Here is an 18,708-nt window from a genome sequence, read left to right on the forward strand (position 1 = left end):
AAATATGACTAACTGGTAGGTTGTTATGAGAATTAATAATATATGAATATGGATATAATAGCAATAATTATGGAGCAGCTAACCCTTACACAGTGCTTGCCAGAGTGTGCCAGGTACTATTCTATATAATTGACCTACATTAACTTATTCAATTATCTTAATAACTCTATGAGTAAACATTCTTTTATTAATCGATTTTATGTGTGAAAAAAATCATCACAGAGAAGGTAAATAATTTGTTTGATATAAATGGCTGTGCTGATATTGAAATGCAACTGTCTAACTCTAGAATCTGTGCTTCTAATCATAAGGATATACTTTTCACATACATATATGACGGATGCATACATCTGAATATATCGTTAATGATTAATATCATTAATTAAGGATTAACATATCTTTAATTAAAGATTATATCTGACTTATATAGATATTTCTTCAGAACTTTTGGCCTGGTGGCTATGAACAACAATGTAGCTTAACTATCCAGAATTCTCAGCAGAAACCTTACAAGCTAGAAGGGGTTGAGGTCTTATCTAAGCTTCCTTAAACAGAAAACAACTGTCAGCCAAGAACTTTGTATCCAGCGAAACTTAAGTTTCATAAATGAAGGAGAAATAAGTCATTTTCAGAAACAAATGATGAGGGAATTTGTCACTAGCAGACTATCCCTACAAGAAATGCTAAAAGGAGTTCTAAATTCTGAAACAAAAGCTGATCTGCACCAGAATAGAACCTCTTTAAAGCATAAAACACACAAGGCCTATAAAACAATAACACAATGAAGAAAACAAAGTAGGTAACATGATGACTGGAATAGTACCTTACATCTCAATATTCACATGGAAAGTGAATGGTCTAAATGCTCCACTTAAAAGATACAAAATGGCAGAATTAATAAAAAAAAAATCACAAAACAAATATTTGCTGTCTTCAAGAGACTCATCTAACTCATAACGATTCATATAAACTCAATAAAAGGGTAGAAAAATATCTTACGCACAAATGGAAACCAAAAGTGAGCAGGAGTAGCTATTCTTATATCATAAAACAGAGTTTAAAGCCACAACAGTAAAAAAAAGACAAAGGAGGTCATTATATTATGATTAAAACATCAGTCAAACAAGAAGATATTACAATACTAAATTTATGTGGACCTAACATTGGAGCTCCAAGATTTATTTGCACATCTACTACTAGACCTAAGAAATGAGATAGACAGCAACACAATAACAGTGGAAGGCTTCAACACTCCACTGACAGCAGTAGACAGATCATTGAGACAGAAAGTCAACAAAGAAACAATAAACTTAAACTACACTTTAGAACAAATGGATCTAACATATTTACAGAACATTCTACCCAAGAACTGCAGAATATATAGTCCTCTTATCAGCACATGAAACATTATCCAAGAGACACCATATGATAGGCCACAAAAAAGTCTCAACAAATTTTTTAAAATTTATCAAGTATCTTATATTTAAAAATTATATCAAGTACCTTCTCAGACCACAGTGGAATAAAACTAGAAATAAACTACAAAAGGAACCATGAAAACTATCCAAATACATGGAAATTAATCTGCTCCAGAATGGGTTTTGGGTTAACAATGAAATCAAGATTGAAATAAATAGTGACACAAGTTACCAAAACATCTGGGATACAGCAAAAGCAATGCTAAGACGAAAGTTTATAGTACTAAGTGCCTATATCAAAAAGTCTGAAAGATCACAAATTGACAACCTAATGTCACATCTCAAGGAACTAGAGAAAAAAAGAACAAACTAAACCCAAAGCTAGAAGAAGAAAGGAAATAACAAAGATCAGAGTAGAACTAGATGAAATTGAAAGAAAAACAGTACAAAAGATCAATGAAACAAAAGCCTGGCTCTTTGAAAAGATAAATTAGATGATTAGCTAGATTAACCAAAAAAAGAGGAGAGAAGATTAAAATAAAACACAATTAGAAATGAAATTGGAGACATTGTAACTAACACCACAGAAATACAAAAGACCATTAGAGACTACTATGAACACCTCTATGCACATAAACTAGAAAATCTAGAGGAAATGGACAAATTCCTGGAAACATACAACCCTTCTAGATTAAATTAGGAAAAAATAGAAACCCTGAACAGAGTAATAACAAGCAGTGAAATTAAATCAGTAATTTAAAAAAATTGCCAACAACAACAACAACAACAAAGCCCAGGGCCAGACAGATTCACAGCTGAATTCTACCAGACAATCAAAGAATTGGTGCCAATCCTACTGAAACTATTCCAAAAGACTGAGGAAGAGGGAATCCTCCTTAACTCATTCTATGAAGCCAGTATCACCCTGACACCAAAATCAGAAAAGGCTGTAACAAAAAAAGAAAAGTATAGATCAATATCCCTGATGAACATAGATGAAAAATCCTCCACAAAATTCTAGCTAACCAAATCCAGCAGCGCATCAAATAGATAGGATAATACACCATGATTAAGTGGGTATCATCCTAGGAATGCAAGCACAGTTTAACATATGCAAGTCAGTAAATGTGATATATAACATAAACAGTTAAAAATAAAACCCATATGAACATTTCAACAGATACAGAAAATGCATTTGATAAAATCCAGCATCCTTTGTAATAAATATCCTTAACAAATTAAGCATAGAAGGGACATACCTCAAAATAATAAAAGTCACATATAGCAAACACAACCAACATCATGCTGAATAGGGAAAAGTTGAAAGCATTCCTCCTGACAACTTGAATAAGACAAGGATGCCCACTTTCACCACTTCTGGTCAACATTTTACTGGAAGACCTAGCCAGAGCAATTAGGCAAAATAAAAAAAACAAAGAGCATTCAAAAAGAGGAAGTCAAACTATTGCCGTTCACCAATAATATGATTGTATACCTAGAAAATCTTCAAGACTACTCCAAAAGACTCCTAGATTTCTAAATGAATTCAGCAGTCTCAGGTTACAAGACCATACATAAATCAGTAGCACTGCTATACAACAACAATAACCAAGCTGATAATCAAATTAAGAGCTCAATCCCTATTACAACAGCTGCAAAAACAGAAACAAAACCAAAAAATACCAAGGAATATACTTAACCAAGGAGGGGGAAAAAATCTCTACAGGGAGAACCACAAAACACTACTGAAAGAAATCATGTATGACACAAATGGAAACACATCCCATGCTATGGATTAGAAGAATCAATATGAAAACAATCATACTGCCCAAAGCAATCTACAGATTCAATGGAATTCCTATCAAAATGCCAACATAATTTTTCATAGAATTAGAAGAATAATCCTAAAATTCGTATGGAAACAAAAAAGAACCCAAATAGCCAAAGCAATCCTAAACAGAAACAACACATCTGGAGGCATCACACTACTGGACTTCAAATTATACTGTATGGCTATAGTTACCAAAACATTATGGTACTGGTATAAAAGTAGGCACATAGACCAATGGAACAGAACAGAGAACCCAGAAATAAAGCCAAATACAACCAACTGATCTTTGACAAAGCACACAAAAACACAAATGGGGAAAGAACATCCTATTTAATAAATGGTGCTTGGAAAAATGACCAGCCACATCTAGAAGAATGAAACTGGATCCCTATCTCTCACCTTATATAAAAGTCAATTTAAAATAGAGCAAAGACTTAAATCAAGGGTGTTCAATCTTTTGGCTTCTCTGGGCCACATAGGAAGAAGAATTGTCTTGGGCCACACACAAAATACAATAATACTAACAATAGCTGACAAGCTAAAAAAAATTGCAAAAAAATCTCATAATGTTTCAGGAAAATTTAGAAATTTGAGTTGGGCCACATTCAAAGCTATTACGGTCTGCATGTTGCCTGTGGGCTGTGGGTGAGACAAGTTTCACTGAAACATAAGACCTGAAACCATAAAAACTCTAGAAGATAACCTAGGAAAAACTCTTCTGGACATTGGCCTAGGCAAAGAATTCATGATTAAGACCCCAAAAACAAATGCAAAAGAAACAAAAATAAATAAATGGGACGTAATTAAACTAAAAAGATTCTGTACAGCAAAAGAAATAATCATCAGAGTAAACAGATAACCCACAGAATGGGCGAAAAGATTTGCAAACTATGCATTGACAAAGGACTAATATCCACAATCTACAAGGAACTCAAACAAATCAGCAGGAAAAACATAATCTCATCAAAAAGTGGGCAAATGGCATGAATAGACATTTCTCAAAAAAGAAAATATACAAATGGCCAACGAACATAAGAAAAAATACTCAACATCACTAATCATCAGTGAAATGCAAATTAAAACCATAATGAGATACTACCTTACTCGTGGAAGAATGGCCATTATCAAAAAGTTAAAAAACAATAGACATTGTTGTGGATGTGATAAAAAGAGATTGCTTAATACACTGCTGACGGGAATGTAAATTACCACAACTTCTATGGAAAACGGTATGGAGATTTCCAAAAGAACTGAAAGTAGATCTACTATTCCATCCAGAAATTCCACTACTGGGTATCTACCCAAAGGAAAATAAGTCATTGTAAAAACAAACAAACAAAAAAACACCTGCATGTGTATATTTACTGCAGCACAATTCACAGTTGCAAAGATATGGAACCAACCTCAGCGCCCATCAACTGATGCATGTATAAAGAAAATGTGGTATATATACACAATTGAATACTACTCAGCCATTAAAAAAATGAAATAATGTCTTTTGCAGCAACTTGGATGAAGCTGGAGACCAAAGTGAAGTAACTCAGGAATGGAAAACCAAATGCCATATGTTTTTAAAAATTCTTATTTCAATAATTTTGGGGGAACAGGTGGTATTTGGTTACAGGGATACATTCTTTAGTGAGGATATTTGAGATTTTGGTGCACCCATCATCTGAGCAGTGCACATTGCACGCGGTGTGTAGTATTTTAACCCTCACTCCCCTCTCACCCTTTTCCCTGAGTCCCTGGAGTCCATTATGTTATTCTTATACCTATGTCCTCATTGTTTAGCTCACCAATTATAAGTGAGAACGTAGAATGTTTGATTTTCCATTCCTGAGTTACAAGTTATTTTGCTTAGAATAATGGTCTCCAACTTCATCCAGGTTACTGCAAATGGCTTTATTTTGTTTCTTTTTATGGCTGAGTAGTATTCCATAATATATATATCACCTCATTTTCTTTATCTACTTATTGTTTGATGGGCATTTAGGCTGGTTCCATATTTTTGCAATTGTGAATTGTGCTGCTATAAACATGCATGTGCAAGTGTCTTTTTCATATAATGACTTCTTTTCCTCTGGGTAGATACCCAGTAGTGGGATTGCTGGGTCAAATGGTATTCTACTTGTAGTTCTTTAAGGAATCTCCACACTGTCTTCCATAGTGGTTGTACTAGTTTACATTCCCACCAAAGTGTAAAGGTTTTCCCTTTTCACCACACCCATGACAATATCTATTATTATTTTGTTTTTTAATTATGGCCATTCTTGCAGGAGTAAGGTGGTATCACATTGCGGTTATTATATGCATTTCCCTGATAATTAGTGATGTGGAGCATTTTTTCATATGTTTGCCGCCAAATGCCGTATGTTTTCACTTATAAGTGGGAGCTAAGCTATGGGTATACAAAGGCATACAGAGTGATATAATGAACCATGGAGACTCGGGGGGAAAATGGGAGGAAGGGCAAGGGATAAAAAACCACATATTGGGTACAATGTACACTATTCCCATGATGGATGCACTAAAATCTTAGACATCACCACTGTCAATTCATCCATGTAACGAAAAACCACTTGTATCCCAAAAGCTATTGAAATAAAAAGAATATTTTTTTTAAAAAAATGCGGCATTATTCACAATAGCAAAGACTTGGAACCAACCCAAATGTCCAACAATGATAGACTGGATTAAGAAAATGTGGCACATATACACCATGGAATACTATGCAGCCATAAAAAATGATGAGTTCACGTCCTTTGTAGGGACATGGATGAAATTGGAAATCATCATTCTCAGTAAACTATCACAAGAATAAAAAACCAAACACTGCATATTCTCACTCATAGGTGGGAATTGAACAATGAGAACACATGGACACAGGAAGGGGAACATCACACTTCGGGGACTGTTGTGGGGTGGGGGGAGGGGGGAGAAAAAAATAAACAAACAAATAAATAAATAAATAAATAAATAAATAAATAAATAAAAGAAAGTCATGCGCTCCTCAAAAAAAAAAAAAAAAATTCAGAATTAACAAGGAACTCCAACTTAACAACAAAATATAAATAACCACATTAAAAAAGTGGAAAAAAAGACATAAGCAGACATTTTCAAAAGAAGACAGACAAATGGACAATAAGCATATGAAAAAAACTTTCAACATCACTAATCCTCAGAGTAGTGCAAATTAAAACTATGATGAGATGGCATCTTATGCCAGTCAGAATGATTATTATTAAAGTCAAAAAACAACAGATGTTGATGAGGATGCACAGAAAAAGCAATGCTTATACACTGTTAGTGGAAATGTAAATTATTACAACCTCTATGGAAAACGGTATGGAGATTTCTCAAAGAACTATAAATAGAACTACTATTAGATCCTGCAATTCTGCTACTGGGTGTCTACTCAAAGGAAAAGATATTACCGTATCAAAAAGATATCTGCACTCATGTGTTTACTGCAACACTATTCACAATAGCAAAGATATCAACCTAAGTGTCCATCAATAGATGATTGGATGAGGAAAATGTGGTTCATATGCACAATGGAATACTATTCTGCCATAAAAAAGAATGAAATCATGTCTTTTTCAGCAACATGGATGGAAATAGAGGCCCTTGTCTTAAGTGAAACAACTCAGAAACAGAAAACCAAATACTGCAAGTTCTCAGTTACAAAGTAAGAACTGAATAACGTATACACAAGGACAGAGTGTAGAATAACAGACATTAGAGACTTGGAAGAGTGGGAGGAGGGTGAGGGTTAAAAAATTACTTAATAGGTACGATGTACATTATTCAAGTAATGGTTACCCTAAAAACCCAAACTTCACCACTACGTAATATATCCACTTAACAAAACTGTATTTGCATGCCTTAAATTTATACAAAAACAAACAACTTTTAGAAATGCTTTTGAGAGCTTGGATTTAAGAAAGAAAGAGATTTTTTAAAACTCTCCCTAGTTACAGTGAACTATCCACACACACACACACACAAATCAATGAAACAATCCCATATATAATAGTTACAAGAAAAAAATTCTTAAAATAAATTTAACTGAACAGGTGAAAGACCACAATGAAAACTAAAATTTTGGTGGAAGATAATGAAGAAGACACAAACAAATGTAAAGATATCCTGTGCTTATGGATAGGTAGAATTAATGTTGTTAAAATGTCTGTACAATCCAAAGCAATTAAAGATTCAATGCAATCCTTATCAAAATTCCTATGACATTTTTCGCAGAAATAGAAAAACAATCTTACAATTTCTGTGGAAGTACAAAAGGTCCCAAATAACCAAAGTAATCTTAAACAAAAAAACAAAACTGGAGGCATCACACTATCTGACTTCAAAATATACTTCAAAGTTTTAATAATAAAAATAACATGATACTAGAATGAAAATAGATACATAGAGCAATGGAGCAGAATAGAGAGTCCAGAAATAAATCCAACATTTAGGGTGAATTGATTTTTGACAGAGGTGCCAAGAACACAACATGGGGGAAGGATGGTGTCTTCAATAAATGCTGTTGGAACAACTGGGTATCCACATGCAGAAGAACGGAATTAGACTCATCTCGTGCCATATATAAAAATCAACTCAAAATGGATTAAAGACTTAAATGTAAGACCTGAAACTGTAAAACTACTAGAAGAAAACACAGGGGACAAGCTCTATGACTTTGACCTGGGCAATGATTTTTTTGGTTAGGATCACAAAAGCACAAGCAATGAAAGCAAAGACAGACAAATGGGATTATATCAAACTAAACAGCTTCTGCACAGGAAAAGAAACAATCAACAGAGTGAAGAGACAACCTGAAGAATAGGAGAAAATATTTGCAGACTATACATATAATAAGCGGTTAATATCCAAAGAATACAAGGAACTCAAACTCAATAACAAGAAAAAAACCCAATTAAAAAATGGGAAAAGGGCCTGAATAGACATTTCTCAAAAAAAGATATACTATCAACAGGTATATGAAAAAAATGTCTAACACCACTAATCATCAGGGAAATTCAAATTAAAACCACAATGAGATATCCCCCTACACATGTTAGAGTGTCTGTTATCAAAAATACAAAAGATAAGTGTTGATGGGGATGTGGACAAAAGGGGAACTTTTGCATACCATTGGTGGGAATGTAAATTAGTACAGCTGTTACAGAAAACAGTATGGATGTTCCTCAAAAAATTAAAAGTAGAACCACTATATGATCCAGCATTTCCACTCCTGGGTGTCTATCCAAAGGAAATTAAGTGAGAATGTCAAAAGAGCTATCTGCACTACCATGTTCATTGCAGCATTATTCACAGTAGCCAAGACATAGGATCAACCTAAGTGTCCATCAGCAGATGAATGGGATAACAAACATGTGGTATATATACACAATGGGATACTATTCAGTCTAAAAATGAAGGAAATCAAGTCATTTGTGACAACTTGAATGAACCTGGAGGACATTAAGTGAAATAAGTCAGACATAGAAAGACAAACACCGCATGATCTCACTTACATGTGGAATCTTACAAAATTGGACTCAGAATTAGAGTAGAATAGTGATTACTAGGCACTGGGAGTGAGATGTTAGCCATAAGACACGAAATTTTATTTATATATGAGGAAAAAGCTTAAGAGATCTATTGTATAACACAGTGACTATAGCATAAAACAATATATTATATTCTTGAAAATTCCTAAGAGTAAATTTTGTGTTCCCACGCACAAAAAAATGCTAAGTGTGTGAGGTAATGCTTATGTTACTTTGCTCGATTTTAGCCATCCCACAAAGTGTCCATATTTTAAATCATCACGTTGTACACAATAAATATATATAATATTTATTTGTTAAAGGTTAAAAAAAAGCATGTAAACAAATCCTACCTGGGAGCGATATCCAAGCCATTTATAAGTACTCCACCCAAGCAAAAGCTTCCTGTTGCACCAGCAAGAATTAGGAAAATGACAATGCTGTAGAAGCTGGAACTCAGGTAAGGCAGGCATACACCAAAGATTGCAGGAAGGAGAAATCCTGGGGAGTGATTCAGACAACTTAGTCAGGTGCATCCTAAAGATAGGGGAGAAGTATCTCCCAAGTGCCTAAATGTTCTGGCTGTTGCTTACCTGCTGCTGTGAAGAGTTTCCGGACAGCAATTATGCTGAGAATATTCCTGGTCAGGAAGAAGTCTGATAACTGACCTGCTAGGTTACCACAGATCCAGGCAAACAAATAGGGAAGGGAAGACAAGAACCCATTCTGAAGAGGAAACATTATTCTTGTAGTGAGTTTGATGGGTAAAGCAGTACTGACACACAGAGTAATCCCTATGCTAAAATTTATTATCTAAAATGTGTACTTTCATATAGGAAACCATCAACATACAACAACAGAATTACTGCTGGGACCACATTACCCAAAAGAAAGAGAAAAATAGCTTTGAGGTCAGTAATATTTGTCATAATCTGTTAAATCTTCCAATTTCAGTATCATGAAACATAAAAGCACTGGATGATAGAGAAGGAAGACTACATCAGAATGGGAAATACTGGCCTTGGGGAAAATGATAGAGAGGATAAAGATGACAATTACGGACATGCGTATGGTGCTTACACTGGACCAGCTGCTACTAGTCCTTGCAACAACTTCAGGGTTTCATGAAGTATAAAATTGAGTCAGAGAGAGTTTATAAGACTTTACTGTTATGCCGGCCCCTAGGCTGGTTTACTGTAAGTTCATTACAGAATGCAGTAAAGTGGTAAGCCCAGACAGACTCCATTTCTAAAGGAGTCTTGTCTTGTCTGGTTATTATGGTATCGAACAATAGGAGTTTGCCCATATCAGTGATTCTCCAAGCCAGATGAGCAATGGGTATGTCAGTCCTTCCAAAGTAAGACTTGAGCCTTGGCTTCATAGCCCAGACTCATTGCCTTACCTTGGAGAAGATTGGTAAAACTTGGCAGACTGACAGGGCCTGGCTAAGTGACTTTCATAGGAGGCCCCCAGTCCCTGCAGGGAATGGTGGTGTTGAGCCTTAAGTAATATACAAAGGGAGTCACACAGTGAATGGGAGATGGGGAATGTGTGGAAATATAGATGCATGTGTGCTGTTGCTGGAGTGCCAGACACTTATGTCTACATCAACGCCTTCTGTTTTGGGCAATGTTCATATAAAGAGCAGAAACAGTTAGTTTCCAGGTGAAGAGCAGTAGCCAGACAGTGTGAGGAGCTGGCAAGAGCTGAGACTAGGGTCATTAGAGACAGAAAAATATACACAGAGTCTTTCCTAAGTTAAAAAAAGAACAAATAGTATACTTACCTCTTTTATATTAACATGAAGCATGGAGTTGATAAACATTGGAGTGTATAGTGTCATGATGGTATGTGACCAGAAAAATGTAAAACTACCAATGGAAATAGCCCAGACTGGAAGCGACTTAAGCATAGCCTTGATAGGCAGAGATTGTCTACTTGAACTGACCTGGAAAGAAATTCATTAATAATTAGCACATTAGAACAGACTAGAACATGCTGTTTGGAGTAGAATCTGGGAGATGCCAATATGGAGAACTGTGTTCTACCTGCTGCACCAGGGAGGATGTGATGTATTCCTTTTCACTGATGCTTATACATGGGTGGTCCTTGGGGTCATCATAAAACAGAACGAACCAGAGAAGACATAGAGCACAGCCACAAGCACCTATCAAAGCAGGATAAGTTAGAATTGGAAATTTCTGTTTGTAGTGGATCTCTTTCCCAAATTGGCATTTTTCAATGTATTAGTCTGAGAACCTGGACCTCCTCTTTCTTTTTTGAAACTTTGCAACAAGGCTTGTGTTTTTCAGTTCTTCTTCTACCCACAGGGACCCCTCCCTACTAGAAATGGGGTAACGCCTATGCCCTTTCCTGATCTCCTATCCTCTGCTCCCTCCACTCATGACAGCTGGGCCTCCCTGCCCTCAGGCCCTCATCTTTTCAAATTCCTCATGTGTTCCACCATAAGAGGATGGCACAGCTGAGCCTGCACAGGGCTTGACAATTGCCCAGTTGTTTTGTTTTGTTTTGTTTTTAATGTTTAAGTTCAGGGATACATGTGCAGGTTAGTTATATAGGTAAACTTGTGTCATAGGGGGTTATTGTACAGATTATTTCATCACCCAGGTATTAAGCCTAGTATCCATTAGTTATTTTTCCTGATCCTCTCCCTCTTCCCACCCTCTACCCAGTGGTAGAGGTTGTTCTCCTCAGTGTGTGTTGTTCTCCTCTATGTGTTCACGTGTTCTCATCATTTAGCTCCCACTTATAAATGAGAACATGCGGTATTTAGTTTTCTGTTACTGTGTTAGTTTGCTAAGGAGAATGGCCCCCAGCTCCATCCATTTCCCTGCAAAGGACATGATCTCATTCTTTTTATGGCTGCATAGTAGTCAATGGTGTATATGTACTGCATTTTGTTTATCCAGTCTATCATTGATGGGCATTTAGGTTGACTCCATGTCTTTGCTATTGTCACCCAGTTTTGACAGCTTAGCCTCAGCTGTCAAAAGATACAGCCCAGGCTTCAGGGATTATTGGAGTTCTATAAGAGTTTGACAAATTGTTTCTATGAGTTTTTTATATTAATAATTTGACTGTGAGGAATTCTCTGTTGGGACAGAAAGTATATAGTGCTCATCAGTCAGTCTTACAGAAGACTTGCATTCATTTGACAAATATTGATTAAGTGCCGATTATTTACCATGCACCTATTTTAAGTACTAGGGATACAGCAGTGAATAAAACAGACAAAAATCCCTGCCTTTATGGAGTTGACTTTGTAGTGGATAAAAAAGAAAAAAATTGTTTTATTCAATCAACTCCCCAAAAATTCATATAATACTGTTTATTATCTCTTTTTCAAAATGAGCAAACTGAGACTCAGAAAGATCAAATAATTTGTGGGACACAAATGTTAGTGAGTGGTAGTTTACCCATAAGCATGAATTATACTGTCCGGGGAGAAACTAGATGGGGAGGCTGGAGTGCTGGAAATAAAAATACTATAATAGAAATAAAGAATGCCTTTGATGCATCAGTAGACTAGACATGACCAAGAAAAAATCAGTGAGCTTGATAAAATGGCTATAGAAATTTCTAAAACTGAATTGCAAAGACAGAAAAAAGAACTAAAAAGACAGAATGGGCTGGGCGCGGTGGCTCACGCCTGTAATCCCAGCACTTTAGAAGGCCGAGGCGGGCGGATCACCTGAGGCCAGGAGTTCGTGACCAGTCTGGTCAACATGGTGAAGCCCCGTCTCTTCTAAAAATACAAAAAAATTATCCGGGCATAGTGATGTACCCCTGTAATCCCAGCTACTCAGGGGGTTGAGGCAGGAGAATCGCTTAAATCCAGGAGGCTGAGGTTGCAGTGAGCTGAGATACTGCCATTGCACTCCAGGCTGGGTGACAAAAGCAAGACTCCGTCTCACACACACACACAAAAATGGAATATCTAAGAACTGTAGGACAATTACAAAAGCTGTAATATACATGTAATAAAAAAAATACCACAAGGTGTAATATACATGTAAAGAAACATACCGGAAGAAAGAAAGAAAGAAATAGAGAAACAGAGAAAGAGAAAAAAAAGAAGAAAGAGAAAGAAAGGAAGAAAGAAAGAAAAAGGAAGGAAGGGAGGGAGGTAGCAAGGAAGGAAGGGAGGGAGGTAGCAAGGGAGGGAGGGAGGGAGGAAGAATGGAAAGAAGGAAGGAAGAGAGGGAGGGACGGAGGGGAAAGAAAAAATATTTAAAGCAATAATTACTGAGAATTTCTTAAAATTAATAATAAACCTCAAACCACAGATATAGGAAGCCCAGAGAATGCCAAGAAGAATAAATAAAAAAAAAAGTTACAAACTGACATGTTGTAACCAAATGCCCCCAGTTTTTTAAGAAAAAGGGAATGAATTACTATTTTTTTTTCTGAGATGAATTACTATTTTTAAAAATTTTCTTTTCTTTTCCCCTTTCTCCTTTTCCTCTTGCTCCTCATTTCCAACTTAGCCCTTCAGAAATGCAAATATAACGTTTCACCTCCTCCCCTCACCAGACATTCGCTATAAGAAAAATTCTCCTAACTACATGCTTCAAGACATAGCTGTCCTCAGAGCTGACAGTCAATTTGCAGACCAAATTGACAGGGAACTTTCATCTCTAGAGCATGGCCTCAGAACTTCCACTCTCCAGGAGTGGCCTTGGAACTTTCTTCCACCAGGAGAGCATATTGAAAACATGCCCTTTTTGGTCACTTTTTCAACCTACTTCTGTCCATGAAAGTGCCACCTCAACTGTGCAATAGATAATTGCCTGGTAGCAAGGGGACCCCTGCCCTTGCTCATTTCTTCCCCCACCATGTGAAAATGCTCACTTTTTTTTTTTTTTTTTTTTTTTGCCACTTCAGCTCCAAAGGAGAAACGGCACATTTAAAAGCAAGAAATTTTGTGTCCCTTCCCCAAGCTAGTTTTGGAATAAATCCACTTTTCTTGTACCAGACCCCTCTCTTGTTAATTGGACTCTACGTGTGGTAAGCAACTAACTTGATTTTCGGTTACAATATAATATTCAACTTCAGTAAATCAAAGACAATTTTGAAAGAAGCCAAAGGGAAATAAATGACCTGAAGAGTCATGTTTAAAGTTAGAATTCTGAACACAAATCTCTGGCGACTAGACTGAAGCTTGACCTATTCCTACCCAGATCCATTCCATTCCCACCTCACTAGGTACTTTGAATGGATATATGTGGAAACCCTTGCCTTCCCCATTGTGCACCATTCATATCTTCTGCAAATAGTGCCTCCTACCTCCCTTGGTCACTCCCCAGTTCAATGGATATTGGGAAGAGCCCTGCCGGTCTTTTCCAATATAACCAATAGCCTTGATTCTATTTAAGCAAGACATTCCAGGCATGATGATTAGAAGCAGAGCCATGGGCTCTACTGAGCCTACTGTCTTGTCACCTGCCCTATGAAGAGAGCCTAGCTAGAGAGGAGCTAGAATGGGCTCTCCACAGCGTGGAATCTAGGGCAAGGGCCCTCTGGCCTGGGCCTCAGGGCAGCGGTGACAGAAACCATAAGTGATCTTGGCAACAGCTGTGTCTAATGGCACAGACACTAGTCAGATGTGAGTTAAGGAGAGTATGAGATGCTAGGAAATGTAGGCAATGGGTACAGACAGACTACGCAATGATTTCAGTGGTCAAAGGGAGGTTACTTGAGATAGAAGACAGGGAAAGGGAATCATTTTAGAGATTTGAGAAGAATTAAGAAGTTTGATATAGTCTTTAGGAGACAAATATAGCAGGATGGCCAGGCCTTTTTTTTTTTTTTTTGAGACAGAGTTTCACTCTTGTTGCCTAGGCTGGAGTGCAATGGCACGATCTCGGCTCACTGCAACCTCTGCCTCCCGGATTCAAGTGATTCTCCTGCCTCAGCCTCCCGAGTAGCTGGGATTACAGGCGCCCGCCACCACGCCCAGCTAATTTTTTGTATTTTTAGTAGAGATGGGGTTTCACCATGTTGGCCAGGCTGGTCCCGAACTCCTGACCTTAGGTGATCCACCCACCTCAGCATCCCAAAGTGCTGGGATTACAGGCGTGAGCCACTGAGCCCAGCTGGCCAGGCCATTTTAAGTGCAAATGTAAGTCTGTGACTCAATTTACTCTATTTGGTAATCTCCAGCAATTATCAGCTGCTTAAATACAGTTATTGTCTTATTCTTTAAAACAGTATCTATTCAGATTTATTCAACTTTCTTGGCAAGAATATCCAAATGGAATTTTAAGACAATCTTGGTTTTAGTTTTCCCTCTGCCACTAACAGACAGGTCATTTGACATAAGTGGACATCATGTAATTTCTAGTAAAAAGGTGGTGGAAGGCAGACACCTAAATTCCTAAACAGTGGTCATCTAATCCCTTTTCCTCAATTCTTAGTGATAAGGAAAAAACATGTGAGGGACTTCACAGTAAAGCTATTATCATAGTACAATGTGTAGTTGTGTAACACCTTTTGAGTTTCATGAAGCCACCCATGATAACTGTTAAGTGGCATACATTGCTGTACATGATCTTATCATAGAAATACAACATAAATATTAGATATCATTCAACCCTTGATCAGCAATGTTGGGCAGCATTAGTTATTCAAAAGTTTTCCTTATATGGAGCTGAAACCTTATCCCTGCTCCCCCGCTCCCTCGTAATTTCTGCATATTTGGGTTAGTTTTGTAATTCAAAACAGGTCTGCACTTTATTTATATGACAGTCCTACAAGGTATGTTCTCTCAAGTTTTCTCTTCTTCAGGCTAGACATTCTCAGTTTTTTCAGCCCCTTTCCTGATAAGGGGCTTATGTTCCATCACTATACTGACCATCGTCTACTACTGAAGACTAACACAGTCATTAACAGCAATGGAATTTTGAGGATGGAAGATGTGTTTTCAGATTATGCCTCTGCCATCTGCTCACTGTATGTATTGGATGTCTTCTGTTTGTCCCCCTAGATGTACTCCTCATCCTTCTTCACCTTGCTTTGGCTACAGATGGCTGATTTGAATGAACATCAGTAGGCCCCCATGTCCTCTGCTTCCACCTGGATTTGGCCAACAGAAATTCCAGGCAGAGATGAGAGGGAGAGAATTGAGTGAGATCAAGGTGTCTTTTCAAACCCTGGTTAGCTCTGTCTTATGATTGCCTCAATCTATGTGTCCTTTTATAAAAAATCATGAGTTCTTTTAAGGCATCCTGCTCTATAGGGCTCTCCTAATGGATTCTGATAACTACTTCCTTGCTTGATGCCTCTGGACCTGGGGATGCTAGATGTTCCGAGCTCCTGTATCGCTAGCCCCAGGTAACTGGACTATTCCTAGGATTCCACCGCATCTCATACCTACCTTTTTAACTGATCATTTTGTAAATAAATTCTTCCAAATTTGCCTTAAGTGTATGACTTTGATCAAGTTACCTAAGCCTTTTGAAGTTTCCTCACATATCAAATGGGCATAATAGAACCTATCCACATTTTCTTATTCACAAACCTGAAACCAAGATCAGAGAGCCGAAAGTGATTTTATCACTTATTTGTAAACCTTATTTCTTTATAGTTTTTTTGTGTGTTCTAGTTTTCGCAGATTTCATTTTTTACTGTAGAAATTAATGTGTTTGATTATGTGGTAGTGCTCCACATCATGCTTTGAATGTTAAGTATAAAAAGTAATATATTTCTGAAATCTGTAAACTTATTTATTCTGATCATCCTTTTCCTGGAGAGTTTCATATAAAAGCATATGCATCTATATCACCTACATTATAGAATTATAAAAGTTATGTACAAAAATACAGGTATAGTTCTAAGCATAATACCTTGCTTGTGATAGGAACTTAATGAGTATTGACTTCTCTCTTTCACTCAGTGGAGTTCATGATTTTTAATATTAACTTTATATGAATTATTACATTATATTGGGTTTTAATGTTTAAATTTTTCTTAGATTCTGAATAATAACTAGGATTTTACAGAAAGAGACTCACCAAAAATATAGAAGACCATGGGCCAGCCCAGAGATTCACAGATAACTCCAGTCACAAGTAGGACAATAAAGGGTCCCAGCAAAAACCCTAATCAGTAGGTACAAAGAACACCCCTAATTAATGCAGGCATCTGAAAGTAGAGATAATGTAGCCTCACTGTAGCAATGAACAATTTCCTATGAAATAAATTTGTGTATCATAACACAAATATCAGAAGAAAATAATAAAAATATTTTCTTTTCTCTCTTTTTCTCTGTTGTTTGAGATAAGGATGCCTCTTCTCCATTCTATACAATTCTCTCATCTTCATAGCAAGAATGCTGAAATAGATGATTTCCAAAGCCCTTGACCGTTGAAAACACACATTTCTTATGGCTCTAGGGAAGAACATAATACAATGAGATGAAAATAGGATTCAAACATTCTAGGCTCTAACTCTTTACCTGATGTACTCATAGAAGTAAGTCGGCCTCGTTCCAGGGGAGGAGCCCATTTGACATATATTTCAAACTGGGCTGTTCCAACTATCCCCTGAAATGAGAAAGTTTTGACATTTAATCTCTAATACTTCCTGTGAATTTAAACTCTGTTCAGTTTTAGCATTATTTTAATACCTGGGCTACTCCTTGAACTGCTCGACATACAATGACCCAAGCTACTCCAATTCCAGCTGCTGGTGGGATGAGCAGGCTTAACACAGAGCTGAAGCATAATGCAAAGCCAATCATTTTCTTTGTAGAATATATTCCAGAGAAGTATCCAACAGGAACTTGGATGATGATGACACCATAGAAAGTGGAACTCAAGATGATTCCCTGGATATCTGGGCTCCAATTATACACAGGGTTCTAAAAGACAAGGGGGGACATGTTGAATCGCTCTGCATATCAGAAATTTACTGTGACATTTAGGGATTCAGGGAAACTGTTCTGGCTCACCTCATGTGAAGTAGCTCCCCTCTTACTAGTATTCTTTATCACAGGACCTTCTTTATTCTTTTATCACACCATTTTCTGTACATATTTACATTTTATCATTGGAGTAATGTAAAGTCCTCACAGCCAAGGACACCATCTGTACCTCCCTCCGGTACCTTTCACAGCATAGACATTTAATGCTTGTTTCTTGAATGTTGCTAAACTGCATGTAAACTCCTCCTGCGTAGCATACATACATTAAAATAGTTAATTTCCTGTACTTCATAGTACTACTTATACTGCAGTTGTGAATTTCCTCTTCCCTGTTCGCTTTCTCTAACTCCTCCATTAATTTAAGCTCATTTGCAAAACACTTTTCCCCATATACATATTGCTCCCAGAGAGCAAAGTCGTGATACACAGCAGATAAAACCATGAAGAGTTCTCAGCCTGAGCTGTGAAAACAACTGCAAGGAACAATAAAAAGAAAAAGGCCATTTCTCTTCTTTCACTTGGCTCTGATGTGGCATATTTTTTCCAGAAATGTATTTGTTAGTCCATTCCTAGGTTAGAGGGCCTTCTATTGTTTCTTTTTACGTTATTAAAGAATGATGGCCGGGTGCAGAGGCTCACGCCTGTAATCCCAACACTTTGGGAGGCCGAGGTGGGCAGATCACGAGGTCAGGAGCTCAAGACCATCCTGGCTAACACAGTGAAACCCCGTCTCTACTAAAAAACCCCATCTCTACTAAAAATACAAAAAATTAGCCGGGCGTGGTTGCAGGCGCCTGTAGTCCCAGCTACTCAGGAGGCTGAGGCAGGAGAATAGCGTAAACCTGGGAGGCGGAGCTTGCAGTGAGCCAAGATCGCGTCACTGCCTTCCAGACTGGGCGACAGAGCTAGACTCCATCTCAAAAAAAAAAAAAAAAAAAAAAAAAAGATAAAAGAAAATCCTAA

At 37.1% G+C, this 18,708-nt stretch overlaps 1 protein-coding gene across 2 annotated transcripts in view; it reads right to left on the reverse strand.

Moving 5' to 3' along the window:
* Positions 1–18,708, reverse strand: part of SLC17A1 (solute carrier family 17 member 1) — a 115,031-nt gene that overhangs the window by 85,309 nt on the left and 11,014 nt on the right. For both annotated transcript variants that reach the window (XM_054491734.2, XM_054491733.2), the window contains exons 4-10: positions 17,449–17,682; positions 17,278–17,365; positions 16,835–16,921; positions 10,850–10,968; positions 10,588–10,749; positions 9,395–9,527; positions 9,155–9,302 (exon numbers count right to left, since the gene is read on the reverse strand). In XM_054491734.2, coding sequence (XP_054347709.2) covers positions 9,155–9,302; positions 9,395–9,527; positions 10,588–10,749; positions 10,850–10,968; positions 16,835–16,921; positions 17,278–17,365; positions 17,449–17,682 — 971 coding nt within the window. The remainder of the gene's footprint in view (positions 1–9,154; positions 9,303–9,394; positions 9,528–10,587; positions 10,750–10,849; positions 10,969–16,834; positions 16,922–17,277; positions 17,366–17,448; positions 17,683–18,708) is intronic.

The sequence above is a fragment of the Pongo pygmaeus genome, chromosome 5 (assembly GCF_028885625.2).
Source record: "Pongo pygmaeus isolate AG05252 chromosome 5, NHGRI_mPonPyg2-v2.0_pri, whole genome shotgun sequence".
NCBI classification, from domain to species: domain Eukaryota; kingdom Metazoa; phylum Chordata; class Mammalia; order Primates; family Hominidae; genus Pongo; species Pongo pygmaeus.